General features: G+C 66.4%; 6 protein-coding genes across 6 annotated transcripts in view; 2 read left to right on the top strand and 4 right to left on the bottom strand.

Moving 5' to 3' along the window:
• Nucleotides 1–810: 810 nt before the first annotated feature.
• The window catches only part of AP3S2 (adaptor related protein complex 3 subunit sigma 2), a 33,606-nt gene continuing 15,910 nt past the window's right edge, over nucleotides 811–18,506 (bottom strand). The window contains exon 7 of the mRNA XM_050978445.1: nucleotides 811–820. The gene's annotated coding sequence lies outside the window, so the exon portion shown is untranslated. The remainder of the gene's footprint in view (nucleotides 821–18,506) is intronic.
• On the top strand, nucleotides 4,368–5,894 carry ANKRD34C (ankyrin repeat domain 34C). The gene has a single exon (XM_030228621.2). It carries the CDS (start codon nucleotides 4,368–4,370, stop codon nucleotides 5,892–5,894), a length of 1,527 nt encoding a protein of 508 aa, XP_030084481.2.
• On the top strand, nucleotides 7,174–9,760 carry TMED3 (transmembrane p24 trafficking protein 3). The gene is made up of 3 exons (XM_030228623.2): nucleotides 7,174–7,353; nucleotides 7,958–8,206; nucleotides 8,669–9,760. Exons 1-3 carry the CDS (start codon nucleotides 7,189–7,191, stop codon nucleotides 8,903–8,905), a joined length of 651 nt encoding a protein of 216 aa, XP_030084483.2. The 5' UTR covers nucleotides 7,174–7,188; the 3' UTR covers nucleotides 8,906–9,760.
• On the bottom strand, nucleotides 10,488–12,617 carry LOC103825606 (gonadotropin-releasing hormone II receptor-like). Its single transcript, XM_050978443.1, has 4 exons — nucleotides 12,575–12,617; nucleotides 11,603–12,153; nucleotides 11,038–11,242; nucleotides 10,488–10,924 (listed from the first exon to the last, which is right to left on the bottom strand). The coding sequence occupies exons 1-4, from the start codon at nucleotides 12,615–12,617 to the stop codon at nucleotides 10,488–10,490; spliced, it is 1,236 nt and encodes a 411-aa protein (XP_050834400.1).
• On the bottom strand, nucleotides 13,820–14,768 carry LOC108962011 (mesoderm posterior protein 2-like). Its single transcript, XM_030228624.2, has 2 exons — nucleotides 14,445–14,768; nucleotides 13,820–14,049 (listed from the first exon to the last, which is right to left on the bottom strand). The coding sequence occupies exons 1-2, from the start codon at nucleotides 14,721–14,723 to the stop codon at nucleotides 13,987–13,989; spliced, it is 342 nt and encodes a 113-aa protein (XP_030084484.2). The 5' UTR covers nucleotides 14,724–14,768; the 3' UTR covers nucleotides 13,820–13,986.
• On the bottom strand, nucleotides 14,798–15,245 carry LOC115484161 (mesoderm posterior protein 1-like; the record flags this gene model as incomplete). Its single annotated transcript, XM_050978541.1, has 2 exons — nucleotides 14,798–14,850; nucleotides 14,942–15,245. Coding segments are annotated over 2 exons (357 nt in total), but the record flags the coding sequence as incomplete, so codon positions are not given.

The following is an 18,506-nucleotide window of genomic DNA, read 5'->3' as shown; positions in this document are numbered from 1 at the left end:
CCCCCGTGCCCTCGGCAGTGCCACGGGAAGTGGGGTCACACAGACCTGCTCCGTCCCTCACTCTGGTGCCCCGGGCTGGGGTGAGCTGCTGCTTCCCCAGCCTGCTCAAGGTGCTGCCGTGCTGGGCAAGGTCTCACCGAGGCCAGCTCAACTGTCCAGCCAAAGCCAGGGACCAGAGGGGACAAGGAGCAGCAGTGTGTGGCACTGCATGGCCACAGGAGGTGGCAGGGCTGTCCCTGACTAATGGATTTTAGCTGGTTGATCTCCGGCACACCCGTTTTTCCAGCAGGGGAAATCAGGGTCCCAATTAAAGCAGGTACAAACCTGAGCCAGGCTCCAGCTCTGCTCAGATCTGAGGGGAAAGCAAGGTGCTGTGGGCACGGTTGGACCCTGTCCTCTGTGAAAGCCCAGGAGGGGCATGGCTGGGGCTGAACCCCGAGGGGCTGGGACCCCCACCCTGTGCCCAGCGTGTCCCACGGGGGGGACCCGGGCTGTGTCCCAGGCAGCAGCAGCACAGCAGCAGAGCTGGGGCTCCCCCGAGCACTGAGCACCCCAGGGCTGTGCTCAGCCCCGGGCAGCGAGGCTGTGAGTGGGGAACAGCGGCCGTGCAGGGATGAGCTGGCAGGAACAGCTCACACAGCCCTCGGCAAAGCACCCAAAATAGAACCTGCCAGCAGCCACTGCCTCTGGGGACACGGGGCTGGCCCAGCCCTTGGCACCCACCTGTGCCTGAGCCCGGAGCCCAGAGGTGCCAGGACATGGTACAAGACCCTCTCCAGATGGAGACAAGACCCTTCCCCATAAGGCAGACCCAGCTCTGCTCAGCCCGGGGCTGCAGCTCCTCCAGGGCTGAGGGGAACATGGAGCTGACAGCCCCTCGCCATCCTGTCCCTGCTCCCACAATCTCAGCCCCTCAAGGCATCACTGCAGCCCCTCAAGTGCCCCAGGCACCCCACGGAGACCAGACAGCCCCGTTACAGTCCCAGAAAGCAGCTCCCCCTTCTCCAGGCAGGGACAGACCCCAGCCATAACCTCAGCAGGCTCTGATAAAGGGGTGACAGCTCCCTGTCTGCTCACCCAGCTGGGGTAGTGCTGGGATGGCCCCACAAAGCATCCAGCATCTCTGCTGTTCTCTGCAGTGACACACTTCTGACACCTCTGCCCCTCTCTGTCCTGCCAGGACAAAGAAGCCCCCTGCCCAGGTGAGGATCCTGGGTACCACCCATGCCACAGGGGACTGGCATCACCAGCAGAACTTTCAGGCACTGCCCAGCCCTCCACACCCTGCCAGGGCAGTTCCGTGTGGGCAGAGCGCCCTGTGGTGGCACCCAGCCACCTCAAAGCCACCTCATCCCAGTTTTGTCCCAAACCAATCATGTCTGGAGCCCATCCTGCTGCCCCAGGGCTGCAGGGGCACTGCTGAGACCAAACCCATGGCTCAGAGCCCTGCACAGAGCTGCAGCTTCTCCAGCAGCCATCCCTGCAGCCCCGTTGCCATGGCATCCTCAGGGATGGCAGAGATACTGGTGAGGAAGACAAGGAGGATGAAGATAGGTGGACACATTGGCTCTGCACAGCCAGGGCACGGCTGGGGCAGATTTGAGGCCCTCTGGCAGCAGGCAGGGGCCATCCTGCTCCCTTTCCAGGACTGGCATAATGGAGCTGGCATTGCCACACTCCCCTTCCTGCTGGGGCATCTCCCACCCATGGACACCTGGAAGCTGGTGAGGCTATGCTGGTGGAGCAGGAATGGGAATTCTTGGGGTTTAGCATCTTCAAGGATAGGTCACTCCTGCTTTCCAGCCAGGACCAGCCAGCCTGGGGTGCAGCACAGGGGTGGGAACTCACAGGAGCAGCAAGGGGGCCGGAGCACGAAGGAGTTCTTGCAGGGGAGGGGGCTCCCCAACCCTTACTTCCAGCATTCTCCTAACTGCAATCCTCAGGCACCCAGGACCTTCCCTCCTCCCCAAGCACCCCCTCCCTCCTTGTCGCCATCCCTGACCCATGCTGGGGTGCCCCGGGAGCAGAGCAGGCCCCCCTCACCAGGGGGATGTGGTGGCTTCCCCTGGGCAGCCTGGGCTCCTCCTGCCACCAGCTCGTCTCTTTGAAGTTTGTAGGTGGCAGGAGTTTATTTTTAAGGTGTTTATTTTGTCAAGGTGTTCATATTATGTTGCTGTTAGGAGGTAATGTATTTATTTTTGCCAAGTAAACTGGTGTGCTCATGCATCAGAAAACAGGAAGATAAAGACATTTTTGGGGGGTTTACGGCCAGTTTAGGCAGGTACTGCAGAGTGTCTGTGTTACCAAGTCAGGAGGAACCTGCCATACGATTTGCCAAAAACTCCCTAACATAGTAAGACTGACTTAATTTCTTTGCTGGCTCTGATTCTCATTGTCATCATCCCTGAATGAAGAGCGCCGCAATATTAGATTATATCTTATTAATCACAAGAGAAATTTCCCCAAATGTTAATGTGATACGGGGGGTGTGATGACAAACACGCTCACAGCTGTGATGGTTCTGCAGCAGTGCAGAACCCTGGGGGTCAGGGCGGTGGTCAGGGGCATCGGTGACCATTTCCCCCTTCCTCCAAATTCCCTTTCGGCTGGCACTGCTCCAAAGGAGACACCGAGGAAGGTGGAGGAAGCTGCTGGGAAGCAGGCTCTTGCCCAGCTGCGAGATCTAGGGACGAAGGAGGGCCAGAGAGGAAGCACACTGCTGCTTGTCCAGGTACGTCGCCCTGGCACCGAGGGCAGCCGTGCCCGGGGAGCAGACACGGGGACGCCAGCTCGTCCTGCACGGCACGGAGCACTCCTGTGCCCCAGGGTGCCCTCAGGCTGTCCCAGGCGTGCGCTGAAGCCGCGGAGTCATTAACATCAGAGAGGGCTTGGGGGGCCGTAATTCCCCTGCTCCGAGTGAGGACAGCTGAGGGCTCAGAGCTGTTCGGGGTCTGGGGAGCCCCAGGAGCAGGGACACGCACAGACACCCCGCACGGGTGGGCGCAGACGGACAGAGCCCCCGCAGCCCCCGCACACGGACACAGACCCTACAGAGCCCCCCGCACACGGACACAGACCCTACAGAGCCCCCGCACACAGACACAGACCCTACAGAGTCCCCCCCCACAGACACAGACCTACAGAGCCCCGCCAGCCCACCCCCAGCACACGGACACAGACCCTACAGAGCCCGCAGCCCCCCGCACACGGACACAGACCCTACAGAGCCCCCCGCACACGGACACAGACCCTACAGAGCCCCCCGCACACGGACACAGACCCTACAGAGCCCGCAGCCCCCCGCACAGGGACACCCCCGCCCGCCGCTCCCCGCACCCACCTGCGGGCGGACGCGCCGCCCACCCCGCGCCCTCCTCCTCGCGCAGCGCCGGGCACCGGCACCTACGACTGCCACCGGCACCGGCACCAACGATCGGCACCGGCACCCGGCGCTCGGCACCGACACCGGCACTAGCTCCGGCACAGAACACGGGGCAGCGGCCCCAATACCGGAGAGCGGCACCGGACACCGGCACGGGCACCGGGCAGCAGGTACCGGGTGGGGTAGCGCACCCCACCATCACCACCGCAGCCGGGGGCGGCGGCGGCGGCGGAAGCGGGATGGCCGCGGCTTGGAGGGGCGCGGGGGACACCAGTCCCGGCGGGAGAGGGGGAGAGCCGCCGCCCGGGTCTCCCCCCGGGTCCGAGGGGTCCCCACGGGAAGCGGCAGCTCAGGGGCAGGGAGCGGTACCGTGGGCGCCTTTGGCAGGGGCTGGGAGCAATGCGGGCACTGACCGCAGGTCAGGGGCCCTAGGATCCCATGGAGGGCACGGAGGGGTGGGGAAGGGCCGGGAAGCTTGTGCCTTCTCCAGGGGCACTCTGGGGGCACCGACTGCTCGGGGCTGCAGGAGCACTCCGAGGAGTGAGACAGGGAGTGGGGGCAGCAGGAGGGGGTGGCAGTGGGGGGTCAGTGGGGCCGTGGAAGCAGGGGGCGGTAGAAACACAATAGACAGCATGACTGTGGCTGCTTCTGCTTCCCTCCGGCAGTGAGGAAGCAGAGATCCCGGCTCCAGCCCAGGAAACCATCAGGGAAGTTCACACAGTCTCCAGTGGGCTTCGTGCTGTGGCCCCCAGACACAGCAGGCCGGTGGAGACCATCAGAAGCTCTCTGATCTCCTGGGGAACCCAAGGCACCGGGGCAGCTGTCTGCACGAGGTGGGGGGACACGGCCACAGGGACAGTGGGCTGTGGGGCAGTGCCCGGAGCATGGCATCCCAGGAAGGCAGGGACAAAGCAGTGGGGCTCACCTCTTCTCCGTGGTTCCCCCCACAGGCAGCACTGCCATCACCCAGCGGGAAGCAGCAGCCATGGATGAGGTGACGGAGCTGGAGCTGGGGGGCAACTCCCTGCTGAAGGCCGTGTGGCTGGGCCGGCTGCGGCTGACCCGTCTGCTGCTGGAGGGGGGGGCTTACATCAACGAGAGCAACGACAAGGGGGAGACGGCGCTCATGGTGGCCTGCATCACCACGCACGTCGACCAGCAGAGCATCCACAAGGCCAAGATGGTGAAGTACCTGCTGGACAACAGAGCTGACCCCAACATCCAGGACAAGTCTGGGAAGACCGCCCTCATGCACGCCTGCATCCGAGGAGCTGGGGGGGACGTGGTGTCCCTGCTGCTGGACAGTGGGGCAGACCCCAGCCTGGAGGACCACTCAGGAGCCTCAGCGCTAGTCCACGCCATCAACGCCGAGGACAAGGCTGTGCTGCAGCACCTCCTGAATGCCTGCAGAGCTAAGGGGAAGGAGGTGATCATCATCACCATGGACACATCAGCCTCTGGCACCAAGACCGCCAAGCAGTACCTGAACGCTGCCCCTGCGCTGGAGTTCAAGGAGAAGGCTCCCCTCGAGGAGAGCACAGCCCCCTCCAGTGCCCACCTGAAATCTCCCAACTCAGCGCCTTCCCCGGCCGAGAAGGAGAGCAGCACTCTCAGCCCGCACCCTTCTCACACTGGGGACACTGAGCCACCCTCCCCAGGCCAGCGAGCTGGCCCTGCCCGGAGAGCCCACCTGCCCCGGCTGAAGCGGCTGCGGTCAGAGCCGTGGGGTCTGGTGGCACCCTCGGTGCTGGCAGCCTCCAGTCACCGCGACGACACGCGGGTCTGCGCCGACAGCGAGGTCATCACGGGCATCGGCGACCTCTCGCTCTCCAAAAAGCCCTCCCTCACCCGCAGCAGCAGCAAGGGAAGGGACCCCTCCCTCTTCCCCCCAGTGGACGAGCAGGCGCTGGGGCCGCTGGCATGGAAAGCCACCCACGAGAAGAGCGCGGGCACCCACCCGTGCCTGTCCCGGAGCGCCACGGTCCCGGAGGAGCCGGAGAGCACCGGCTCGGCCGCCAGCTCCGCTGCAGGGATGGACACTCCACACTGGTGGAGGCCAGGCACCGAACGCAATGGGGACTCGCCGGTCACCGAGGCGGGGCAGGGGCCGTCCGAGAGGCGGAAGCTGAGCGGGTCCCAGCTGGCCTTGCTGGATGGCTGCTCTGACTCTCCCTCCGGCAGCGCCAGCACATCGCCCAGCACCGGCCGGCGCCGGCCACCCGGCCTGCTGGAGAGGCGAGGATCCGGGACCCTGCTGCTGGACCACATCTCCCACACAAGGCCAGGATACCTGCCCCCCTTGAATGTGAATCCCAACCCCCCGATTCCCGACATTGGCTCCAGCAAAGCCCCCTCCCCGCTGGCTGCTGGGCTGAAGCCGCTGGTGCCCCTCACGCCCAGCTCGCCCAGGCGGGGCGATCTGAGAGCCCACAGGAAGCTCCTCCGCAGACATTCCATGCAGGCAGAGCAGATGCGGCACCTCTCCGATTTTGAGGAGGTCGTGGCGCAGTAGCCGTGCTCCACCTGCTCACAGGGAGGTGGCCGAAGCCGCGCTGTGCCCGCAGAGACGGACGGTTCCCACACAGAGTGGGCACTGGCTCGGGGACACACAGTGACCAGAGGGCTCAGCCCTGAGCCCAGGGGCTGAATCGGGAGCGGGCTGATCGGGAGATCGAGCCCACACCGTCCTAGATCGCCAGGCTCCGTGCCAAGGATCCCACTCGCAGTTCACTTAATCCTCACTAGTTGCAATCTGCTTTTCTTACATTCTGCTCATTCTCCCGCTGAATCCCGGCCCGGAGCCCCCGGTAGTGATTTCTGGGGCCGAGGCGTTCATGAAGTGCCTTCCAGGAGGGGAAGGGGCTCAGTCCCGCGGGGGCTCGAGGAGCGGAACCCCCGTGCAGCCACGGACCGTGTCGGTGCTCTCCCGGAGCGGGAGAGGGAGACAATGCTCCACCTCCGGGACTCCCGAGCGCGCCGGAGCTCCGGCAGCTCAGCACTCCCGGCTCCGCTGCGGGCCGGGATGGGCTTGTCTCGTCTCTGAAGCGTCTGAACCTCAGGAGGTTCATTCCCCGCCACGCCGAGGAGCTCTGAATTCAGGAAGCGCTGAACATTCCCCCGGGCAGGATTGTCCCAGCCCGGCTGCATGGCAGCCTCTGCCAGCGGCGGGGAACCCGGGATGCCAACTCACCGAGGGTGACACGGGCTCACCCCAGAGCTTCATCCCACCGGGAAAGTCGCAGGCACGGCGCCAGAGCCAGGACCCCCCGGGTCCCCAGCCTCACGCCTCACCCACGCACGCTGTGCCGCGGGCCGGCCGTGTGCCGTGGCTCCCGCAGCTTCCATCGCTCCATGATTGCGTTTGTTCACGGGACTGGGTGGGCGCAGGGGGGCAGGGGCAGGTGTTGGGGTGACGCCGTGGCCCTGCGGAGACTTGTGCACTAGTTTTGCACTGCGTTAATAAAGCGCTCAGCTTTGGACAGAGGCTGATCTCGCGTGGAGCCGACACCAGCCGGGGTCTCGGCAGTGCCGCGGGGATCGCCGGGGCTCCCGGAGCGCTCGGCCCCGAGACCGGGGGGTTCCCAGGTGCCGGGTCGGTGGAACGTTCCCGGGATCCCCGCGGGTGCCCGCCCCGGGGCCGGAGGTGCCGCCCGCGCCCCGCCCCGCTCCGCTCGCAGCGGAAGCGCCACGTCAGGGGGGCGGTGCGGGGCCGGCGGCGGCGCCGGGGCCGGGTTGCGGGTGCCGGTGGCGGTGCCGGTGGCGGTGCCGGGTTGCGGGTGGCGGTGCGGGGCTCGGTGCGGGTCGCGATGCCGGTCGCGATGCCGGGCGCGGTGCGGACGCTGTGCCTGGCCGCGCTGCTGGGCGCGCTGCGGGCCGGCGGCACGGAGCTGACGCTGGAGCTGCCCGACAGCGCCCAGCGCTGCTTCCACCAGGAGCTGGAGAGCGGCGTCAAGTTCACCCTCGACTATCAGGTACTACCCTGCCCGTACGTGGCTGTACCTTCCTGCAGCCCTGCATGCTCCGTGCCTGCACCTCCTGACAGGGCCTCTCCGCCCCGTTTGTGCCCCATCCCTGTGCCCCTGCCCATGTGCCTGCCTGTGCCCCGGTGCCCGTGCCCCCTTGCCCACAGCCCTGCCCGTGTGTGTGCTATTGTCTCTGCCCGTGCCACCTGCCTGTGCCTCTCCCACACTCCCATCCTGTGCCGTGCAGGGCCCCAGGCAGGGCTGCAGTTCCACCCCAGCTCCCTCCATGCTGCAGTAGGAGTTGTTCCCAGCCCCAGCTCCATGCCCAGCAGTACCCACCTGAGAGCCAGTGAACACATCAGCCGTGGACACCCCTGACCTGGGTCATGAGGGCTGTCCCTGTCTCCAGGCACCCCACTTGAGCCATGGGTACCCCAGCTGAGTTGCTGGCACTGTGGTGCACAACTTCCCCAGGGCTCCCCTGGCCTGGGCCCCATCCCATGGGCATGGTGCCCGCTGGCCTCTCACACAGCTGTGGGGCTGGGCAGGGGCAGGGGGCCCTTGCCACGTTGTTTGGCGTGTGCCACCATCGGAGACGCGTCTCCCTGCACAGGTGATCAGCGGAGGACACTATGATGTGGACTGCTACGTGGAGGACCCCAACGGCAAGACCATCTACCAGGAGACCAAGAAGCAGTACGACAGCTTCTCGCACCACACCGAGGTCAAGGGTGTCTACACCTTCTGCTTCAGCAACGAGTTCTCCACCTTCTCCCACAAAATCGTCTACTTTGACTTCCAGGTGGGCGACGAGCCGCCCATCCTGCCCGACATGAACAACCGCGTCACGGCCCTGACACAGGTGGGTCCCGGGAGGAAAGGAGGGAGGGAGGAAGGGTCCTGCTGCAGCCCCCCAAGGAGCCTTGTGGGATGGCAGTTGGGGACTTGTCCCTTTCCTCCCGCACTGGATGCAGAAGTGCCAACCGCCAGCCAACAGCCCCACCACACACCACATCCTCTGCCTGGCTCGGGGGGCTGGGCTGGCTCTGGGCTCCCCTCTCTGCAGCAGCCCGTGTCCATCCCACGTGAGGGAATTGCGTCAGCCATTCCATCCCTAGGTGTGAGCTCTGGGCTGGGCATCCGGGTGCCCTCATGGGCCTCTCAGCTCCGTCCCAGTGGGAAAGCACCCTGCATGGGTTCTGGCAGGAAACCTAGTACACAAACACTGCTCCTGAGTCCTGCTCTTGAGTGTTCTGGCACGGCCTGGGCCCCCTCAGCTGAGCCGTGTCAGAAGTGACAGGGCGCTCTTGTCCTTGTCCCCCAGCTGGAATCTGCCTGTGTCACCATCCACGAGATGCTGAAGGCAGTGATCGACTCCCAGACCCACTACCGGCTGCGGGAGGCGCAGGACAGGAGCAGAGCTGAGGAGCTCAATGGCCGCGTCTCGTACTGGTCAGTGGGGGAAACCCTCATCCTCTTCGTGGTCAGCATCGGGCAGGTGATGCTGCTCAAGAGCTTCTTCACCGAGAAGAGACCCAGCAGCGGCGGAGCTGGCACCTAGAGCTGCTGTGCCTGTGCCCGACTGGAGCAGGCAGTGGGACGGCCCTGGGGCTGCACTGCACCTCTGATCTGTGCCGTGGGCAGGCGGGGGGTGGGAGCAGGGGGTGACGCTGCTGACATGTGACACTGCCACCCAAGGACAGGCGTCCCCCAGCATCACCTCCCACTTGCCATCGCCCGGCCTACCCTGTCCCCTCGCTGGCCAGCCTGTCCCCGTTCTCTGGCTGCACTGGGAAAGGGGTGGGATCAGCACCAGCACAGCACTGGGGCACCCAGTGACTGGGATGTGACTGGGACATGACCACACACCGCCCCTGAAGCCCTGTGCAGCCACCGAGGGCAGGGGCAGCGCTGGCCCACCCGCGCCCACCCAGTGCCCTCAGCCCCAGGAGAGCTGCCCGTGGGCTGGGGGTCTCTGTCTGCACCCCAGCTGTCCTGTGGCGGGCAGGGTGCTCCCAGCAGCAGGACACAGCAACAGCAGCGTCCAACAAGGGAAGGCTGTTTGTGGGTGGTCCTCTGGCTCGGCCAGCTCCTCTCCTCGCAGCAACTCTCAGGCTGGCAGCAGGTGGAGTGCCCATACCAGGTGGTATTTTCATACTCACACGAGTCTGTGCCTGAGACTCAGCCCCCTCACACGTTCCCCCACACGTGCCAAGGAAGCCCCATCCCTGCCCCAGAAGCACGGAGGACCCACACACACCTGGGACTGCAGCCCCTCATTCCCTGGAGCTCCACAAGACCCCTGGAGTGACTGGTGTGCTGGCCCTCCAACCCTCAAGCAGGTGTGAGATCATTTTTCAGAGCTGAAGCAACTCCACTGGACTTTGCCACTTTCAAATAAATCCCTGCAAGCATGGCTGGCACTGCTGTTATTGGGCACAGCTCCTGCCTGCCCTCCTGCCTTGCCCCCTGCCCACAGCAGCTGAGCTTGCTCCTGGCACAGCACCAGAGGAGGACACTGCTGCTCCCTCAGCAGCGAGGGGCCCGGGCAGCCCCAGCCCTCGCCCACCTCCCCGGGCCCCAGCAGCCGTGCTGGCTCTGCCGGCAGCGTGGCCTTGGGCAGCTGCTGCAGGCGGGAGAGCTGGCCCTGTGTGCCTCCCAACAGCCTTGGGCAGCAGCCAGGAGCTCCTGTTTGGAGCACAGCCCACATCAGCAGCACCCTGGGACTGCCACCAGACCTGGCAGGGACCAGCCCTGCACCCACTGTGGGCATGAAAAGGGAGGGAAGCACCCAGCCCTGGCCAGGCTGGCATGGCCTGGAATCTGCCCCTACCTGGGGACTCTTGAGCCACCCACAGTGGGGACAGGGGCAGCTGTGACCCCCGTGGGTCAGGGTGCTGGTTCTGGGCATGCCAGCTCAGCTCCCAGCTGGGGGACACGGGACAGACAAGAGGTGGCCTTAGACACTTTATTGCTGTTCAGGGCACAGAGAAGGGAGAGGGGACGGGGGCACCCCACCAGCCCCAAGCCCGCAGAGGCCCTTTGGGGTGCAGGGAGATCAGCAGTGACGCCATCCCCATGGAGCTGTGCTGACCCGGTCACCCTGCTGCCAGACACCCCTGCCCCGAGCACCCCGGCTGGTGTCACAGGGAGCTGCTGTGACAGGAGGGGTCCCTGGCAGCCCCTCGGGGCCTGCCCGGCCCCTGGGCTCCCCGCTGGGGCGGCAGGGAGGAGGCTGAGCAGCGGAAGGAGCCGGTGGCTGGGGAGGGGGGCTGGGCCAGGGGGCCGTGCCTGCACGGGCACCCCCAGCGCCCCCGGAGGGGGATGGTGAAGAGCCCGTAGGTGATGGGGTCCAGGCACGCGTTGAAGAGGCCAAAGATGAAGAGAATGTGGGTGAGGGCCGGCGAGATCCTCTTCTCCACGGCGCGGGGACAGAACCAGTGCCAGAGCCCCAGCAGGTAGTAGGGGGTCCAGCAGAGGATGAAGGAGGAGACGATGACCAGGCTCATCCGCAGCATGCGCAGCCGGGCCCGGGGGATGTTGTTCCTGGAGCACCGCAGCGACGCGTCCCGCGAGGAGACTGGGGGGGAAATGGGGCTGGGACAGGGACCCCTGCGCTGGGGGGTCCCTACAGAGCTCCAGACAGGACTTCCCCTGGGCACGGGGCTGCGTCCCGGGGTGCCTGGCACTCACAGAGGCCCGAGCCCATGCGGCGGGAGATCTCCAGCAGGATGCGGGCGTAGCAGCAGACCATGATGAGCAGGGGCAGCAGGAAGAGGCAGGCAAAGCCCACCATGTTGTAGAGGGTCTCGTGCCAGGCCCGGGGGAAGCTGCCGCGCGTGGTGCACTGCGTGAAGTTGTGCGGGGGGCTCAGGGTGATGGTGTGGAACAGGAACAGCTGCAGACAAGAGAGGTGGTGTGGGGGTGATGGGGGGGTTTGCGCCTCCCGGGCCACAGAGGACACCGGAGGCCAAAGCAGGGACCCCCAGACCCACAGGAACAGACCCAGCCTCGGGGAGGGGACCTGTGACCCCCTGCTCCGCACTGCCAGGGGCCTGGGGCACCCCCACAGTGGGCAGAGCTGGGTGAGGGGTCACTGCCACAGCCGCTCTATTGCCAGCTCTGCGTGCCCATCCCACAGGGCTCTCCATCCCCCCCCTGCGGGTCACACGGCGGCACCAGCCCCGGCAGCGGGCCCGGACAGTGCCACCGGAGGCCGGGCTGGGCGGGGTGTGTCACCGGAGGGCCCGGTCGGTACCTGTGGCACGGCCAGCCCGGCGCTGAGCAGCCAGGCCGCCTGCAGCATGGCGCGGTTGCGGGCGCGGGCGCGGGCGATGGCCAGCGGGCGCAGGATGGCCGCCTGCCGGTCCAGGCTGATGACCACGGTGACGAAGGCCGAGGCGTACATGGCCAGCAGCCGCAGGTACATGAGCAGGCGGCAGGCCAGGTCGCCCGCCCGCCACTGCAGCGTGATGTTCCAGACGGCGTCCAGCGGCATCACCAGCACGGTGACCAGCAGGTCGGCGGCGGCCAGGTGCCGCAGCAGCAGGCGGATGTGCGGGCGCCGGCCGCTGCCCCGGCCCCCCACCGCCCGCAGCACCGCCAGGTTGCAGCCGGCCGAGAGGGCGAAGAGGGCGAAGGTGACGGCCACGCGCACCTGGGCGGCCGGCGAGAAGGTGGGCAGCCGCAGGGGCTCCTCGCCCCTCTCCTCGGGGGGGCTCCAGGCGCAGCCCCACCCGGGGGGCGTCATGCCGGGGGGCTCCGTGCTGCTGTTCCCCACTGCAGGGCCCGGGTCTGCATGGCCCCTACCTGCCACAACAGGCAAAGGGGCAGCGGCAGCCCTGAGGGGGGGCTCTGGGTGGGGCAGGCCACACTCAGCACCGTGGGTCCTGTCCCCTAGAGCCCCCTGCCCAGGGCCACAGTGCCGACATCACGTTTCTGAGCTCACTTCCCTGTGTTCCATCCTTGCCTGCTCGCTGCCTCCTGCTGCTACCCCAGAGCCTCCAGCAGCCCCCAAAGCCCCTCCATGCCCTCAGAGCTACAGGGTCCCTGGCACCAAGCAGGGCAGAGGAAGACAATGGTAGCTGACCCCAACACGCCCCCACCTCAGGCCATTACTGCTGCGGCCCTCCCTGCCCAGAGTACCCCGCATGGTCCGGCCTGGGAGGTGACCCCACCCAGCCCAACAACGACGCCTGGAGGACCAGACACCCCATTCCCCCCTCCTCACCTGCATCCAGGGTGTCCTGCCTGGCATTGCCCAGCCAGGCCATGGCAGGGCTGGTGCTCACACAGTGCCGAGGCTCTCTGCTGAGGGCTCCTGCATCTGCTCGGGGGCACGAGGGGGAGCGGGGCGGGCAGCGGGGCAGGGACCGGGGCAGGTACTGCAGAGAGGCAGCACCTGCTGCTGCTGCAGCTGCAGCTGCTGTGGCGTGGGCGCCCTTGGCAGCTCAGAATGGTCCTTGACGTAGCCAGAGCTCGGAACAGCACGGTCCTTCCCCTGCCACCCACAGCACATGGACATACACGTAAGTGTGCGTGGTGCTCACATGGGAATGAACAGTGGGATGTGCCCCATGTCTGTGGGAGGGAGCCCCCCAGCCCAGGGGGTGCTGCCAGTGCCCCCCAGGTCTGGCACTGCAGCTGCCAGGGCCTGGTATCAGAGCACACAAGGGCTCCTTGCATTGAGGTGCAGCATTCGGGGGGCCCAGAGACACACAGGTCCCTCCTCCCAGCCCTGTGACTGCCAGCTACTCCCCCGGACTGTGGTCGTCCCCATGGCAGTGTCCTCATGGCTGGAGCACGTGCCCAGGTCCCTTCAGCCCTGGCTGGAGAGCAGGGGCTGCAGCCTAGGAGAGGGCAGGCCAGGGGGCTGCTTTACATCTCAAAGGCTTGTCTCCCGTTCTGTCACGCCCCTCCTCCGCCCCAGCAGAGGATATTAACCTCATTAGAGAGTCCTTTCACACTCCATGGGGTTCATTAACCCCCGCCCTTCACCCCAGACCCCAGAGCTGGGAGGATACTCCCCATACACATTAGCACATGGCTGACAGGTCCCAACACCCTCCTGCTAATGGGCACCCCAGACTTCAGGGAGCCACCAAGGGGCCTGGGGGCATAGGGTCCCCATCACCGGCTCCTGGCAGGGTCTCCAGCCCGTGGGCTCAGGCCCACCCCCACACCGAGCTGGACCCCAAATCTACCCATCTCACTCTGCACGGGGAGCTCCCGCAGGCCCAGAACTGCCAGGTGGGAAGGCTGGATCTGGAGGGTGCTGGGGACCCCCAGCCCTTCCTGGCCGGGGGTCAGGCCCCAGGACAAGGGGAGCGCCTCTCTTGATCCCCCCCCAGGTTGCTCTCCCAGCTGGTGCCTGGCTGTCCCACAGCCCCCAACCCTGCAGCCCAGCGAGGAGAGCCCAGGCATGCCAAGCCCCATTCTGTGCCCAGCTCCTGGAACAGCCACACGGACACTCAGAGAGGGCACAAGGGTTTATTCACATCCAGCCACGCCCGGCGCGTCCAGCACGGCTCCAGGCTCCGACGGGCAGCTTGTTCCTGCAGCTGCCCAAGGGCCAGCGTGTCCCCAAGCTGCAGGGCTCCAGACGGGCATCGTGGGTGCTCCAGGCCCGGGGACTCACCCGGGTCAGTGCCGGGGCTGTGCTGGCAGCAGAGCCTCCAGCAGTGAGAGCAGGTCCGCAGAGAGATCCTGGGGAGCAGACAGAGAGTGGGTGAGCACCACACAGAGCTGCAGGCAGGGCTGGGGTCCTGGCAGTGACAGCCCACCCACCGGAATGGCTCCTGGCCAGGGACAAGCAGGATAAGGGACAAGGGACTCCATTCTGTCCCCACCAATGGGATCCCCACAAACGTGAGGGAGGGAAGCACCAGGAAGGATGGGGCAGGCTGGGAATCCACCTCAGCCGCTGCACGGAGCAGGGCTCACCTCTCCATTGCCTACCCCAGACAAGGCTGTTGTTACCCCAAAACCAGTTCCTGCACTGCCCCACACCAAGAGGACTCTGAGGCCGCCCCAAGGGGGGTTGATCCCTACCCCACGCCAGCCCCATGCTGAGAGTCACCCCAGTCCCCACCAGTACGTACCTGGGTCTCTGTCCCTGTGCCCACGAGCTCTGACAGCAGCAGTCCCGTGTCCAGGACATCACCAGGGAGATCCAGGGGGGCCCCGGCCCCGGCAGAGTGGGGAGGGGTCAGCCAGGGTGACGCAGTGGAGGTGACAGCCTTGTTCAGCTCTGATGAGATCCCCACTGCAGGCAGGTAGGGGGGTGGCCCCCAGGTCTCTGTCTGGATGTTGGAAACACCAAGAACCTCCGGAGGGGTCCCGGCTGCAGGGATGTAGGAGGGAGACCCCCAGGTCTCCATTCCGATGTTCGGAGCCCCAAGTGCCTCTGGGAGGGTCCCTGAAGCAGGGGTGTAGGGGGGTGACCCCCAGGTCTCTAAGCCCAGCTCCGGAGCCCCAAGCACCTCTGGGGCAGTGTCCCCAGCAGGGCTGCAGAGAGGTGACCCCCAGGCAGCCGTCCCCATGCCGGGAGCGCCGTGCAGCTCCGGGGGGATCCCCGCCATGCCAGGTGACCCCCAGCCCGCGGCGCCGGGTGGCGAAGCATCGCGGGGGTCGGTGTCCTGGCAGCACCCCAGGCCCCGGGGACACAGGGGACAGTGTCGGGGGGCCGGCGCCCCCCGGCCGAGCCCCAGCAGGGCGGAGAGGTGGGCGATGTAGCGGGTGGCGAGGCGCAGGGTCTCGATCTTGGTGAGGGTCTGCCCGGCGGGGGCCAGGGCGGGCGGCAGGTAGTGCCGCAGCCGCAGCAGGGCCTGCGCCAGCCGCCGCATCCGCAGCTTCTCCCGCTCGCTGGCGCTCTGCCGCGGGACCCCCGCCGCCCCGCCGCCCCGCAGCCCCTTCCTGCCCCTGGGGCGGGGGGCGGCGTGGCCGCGGCAGGGCCCCCGAGCCGCGGCGGGGGACGCGATCCCGCAGGAGTCGGGCGATGCTGCGGGAGAGCTGCTGCTGTAGCCCTGCGGGTCCGGGGCTCCGCGGTCAGCCCAGTCCTGCAGCGGGGCGGCGGCGGGCAGCGTGCCGTGGGCCATGGCAGCGCCGGAGGCTGGGACCGGTGTGCCGCTGGCTCCGAGCCCCCGACTTTATGCCGGCCCGGAGGTGTGAAGAGGCACCTTCGCGGCTGCAGCAGCAGCACTTCAAAGGCCGGGGGTCGGGGGGGGAGCCCGGGCCGCGGCTGTGAACACGGGGTGACGAATTTCACCCCAGAGGTGTGAAGCTGCTCGGTGCTGCCCCTCGGCCCCGAGCGGGGCGGGGGCCGGGGCTGGGACCCACCCGGGCGCTGCAGAGGGGTCTCAGCGGCTGTGCTGGGGGAGCAGCAGCAGGGCTGCAGCACGGGGGTGCAGGGGGTGCAGGAGGTGCCCTGGGGGCGTTGTGGGGCTCTCATGGGGCTTCAGTGGGGTTTGCAGTGGGTCTGCGGTGGCGTGTCCCCGGGTCTCCCTCTGCAGCACAGGGAGCTCCCCTGTGACTTTGTGGGACTCCCCCCAGGCGGTTTGGGGGTGCGGGTCTCCCACCGGCCCCTGGCGGACCCCTCAATGCCGGCAGTGGCAGGGGAGCCCCCACGGGCGGGTGTGGAGGGCCGGGCCGGGGCTGGGAGGAGCCCCCGCGGCGCGTTCCCAGGCCCCGCAGGTGTCGGGGCCGGCGGGTGTGAAGGTTTCCCGGGAAACGGCCCCGCCGAGGGACGGAAAATCCATCAGGGAGCAAGGGGACACGGGCATGGCACGGCACGGGCCCCAGAGCTGGAGGGCACAGCCTGGTCTGGGGGTACATGTGGGGGCACAGGACCCCAAACCGGGTGTGCACAGCCCGCTGGTCCTGCGGGGTGCAGGGCCCCCCAAACGGGGTGTGCCAAGCCCCGGGAACGTGAGGGGCACAGGATCCGCACAAAGCCGGGGGCACAGCTGAGGGGATACAGCCGGGACACAGGCAACCCAAACCGTGTGTGCACGCCTGAGCCCTGCCCAGCACTGACCCAGCCCGTCCCAGGCCACCAGTGCCAGCCCCGTTCCATCATCCAGCCCAGCCTGGGGGCGCAGGGGTGTCTGAGAGGAGAGCTGCACCCCAGGGCCCGGGCCAGGCACGGCCCCCTCCCCTGCCGGCCCCCTCCCGGGCCGCATTAGCTGATGAGCTCCTGGGTAATGAGTTCTGCACCCGCCGCAGCCGCTTCCCACCTCCCTGTTTGGACAAGTGCTGGAGCGCGGCTGGGCCGGGGCAGCCCCGGCCCTGGGGTCAGAGCCCCCGCAGGGTTGGGAAAATCTTTAATTCTGACAAAGAGTGTTTAAGTCTTGTGAATTCCTTTAGCTTCGGCTTAGTCCTGTATCAATGTGTGCAAGTGGTTATCTTAGCCTTAAAGGCTGTGGGCCTGACCAGCACTGGTAAGAAAATATATCTCAGCCAGACCACAGAGCTGGGATGTATTCAAAGAGAACAAAGTTCTTTGGTTTTGGCTTCTGACCAAAACCAGATAATTTGAGGAATGTGGTGTTCCCCAAATGAGCACCAGAGACCATCAAACACCCCTACTCTTATGTGAATAAGCTCCAAAAAGTGATATAAATATGCAAAAGAATTTGTGAGACTGTTTAGCATACATGTATGAGTTTTGGGAAATGTAATTAATAACTTACAAAGTTTTAAACTAGTCTGTTAGCCATCTGTGGTATAGGTAGTAGGAGACATCCTCTGCACACCCAGCACTGAAATAAAGTAATGCTACTTGCTAATACTGAAATTACAGTGTTAGAGGGTTTGATTCCCAACTTTTGGTGGCAGCAGGACCCCCTGCAGCCCCTCACCCCGGCAGCAGGAGGGGTTCCCCCATCCCTTCAGCCCCTATCAGTGGAGCAGGGTGCAGGGCCCCGAGGCAGCAGTGCCATGGCACCACGACAGAGCTCAGTCAGTGCCCAGCTCAGGCTGTGCCCCTGGGAGCCCCCAGCCCTCCTGCCCTGCTGGGACCTTCCCAAGACACTCCCCTGCCCACTGGGGACCCGCCATCCCGGATCAGACCCTGTGTGGTTTCTGGGGGTCGTGCTTGTCCCTCTGTCCCTCTCGACAGGCATCGCTCACAGGGACACCGCCCGGGGCTGTGTCTGGTGCAGGGTCAGCGCTGCCAGGCTGGGCAGAGGGCAGGGAGCTGCGGGACTCTGCCGGGTGCCAGGCTGGCGGCTCGGGCTCCCGGCACGGGAAGGTCAAGTCCCGGGCTGCGCTGCCGCCGGCAGAGCGGCTGTGCGGGGAGGTGCGGTGCAGGGCGATCCGCTGCGGTGCTGCGGGGCTGGCGGCACGTTAGCATCTCTCACGGCCGTGTGAATGGGTCCCCACACACTTCCCAGCGCCGGCAGGGCCAATTAAGGACCGAAGGAGTCAGATCTGACACCTCTGCAAATGGGCCCGGCATTCCCAGGCTCCTGCCGCCCGCCCGGAGCGGGGCGAGGCTGGGGGAGCTCGATAACTCCAGGTGGGCGCAGAGGCATGGCCCCGCACCCCCGCCCCAAATAAAGCCGGGGTTACCCCCAGATCCGGCCCGCAGAACAGTGCCCAGCCAGGGCCAGACACAGCACTGCACCCCCAGCTCCTTCGGCAGAGTCCCCCTGAGTCCCCTCGGGGCAGGAAGGGGTCCGGGGGTCCCACGGAGAACCTGAGGCACTACCTGCCCTCACCAGGATCGAGACCCTGCACCTCGCCACCCGCTACATCATCCACCTCTCTCTCCTGCTGGGAGACCCTGTCCCCTCTGTCCCCGGGGTCTGGGTGCTGCCAGGACACTGACACACCTGGCACTGCGGGCTGGGGGTCACCTGGCATGGCGGGGATCCCCCCGAGCTGCAGGGGGCTCCCGGCATGGGGACGGCTGCCTGGGGGTCACCTCTCTGCAGCCCTGCTGGGGACACTGCCCCAGAGGTGCTTAGGGGTCCAGAGCTGGATGTAGGGTCACCCCCCTACACCCCTGCTGCAGGGACCCTCCCAGAGCTTCAGAGCATTCCCAGCTACACCACCCTGGAGCCCCCCCACAGATGTGCCACAGCCACAGGTAAAAGGGCACCTTCCTCCTGCTGCTTGGAGCCTCCCAGGGCAGGGCTGATGGACACAGGGCACCACAGGAT

The sequence above is a fragment of the Serinus canaria genome, chromosome 10 (assembly GCF_022539315.1).
Source record: "Serinus canaria isolate serCan28SL12 chromosome 10, serCan2020, whole genome shotgun sequence".
NCBI classification, from domain to species: Eukaryota; Metazoa; Chordata; class Aves; order Passeriformes; family Fringillidae; genus Serinus; species Serinus canaria.
Note: the sequence above shows the minus strand (reverse complement) of the source record. Positions and strands in the feature narration are given on the sequence as shown.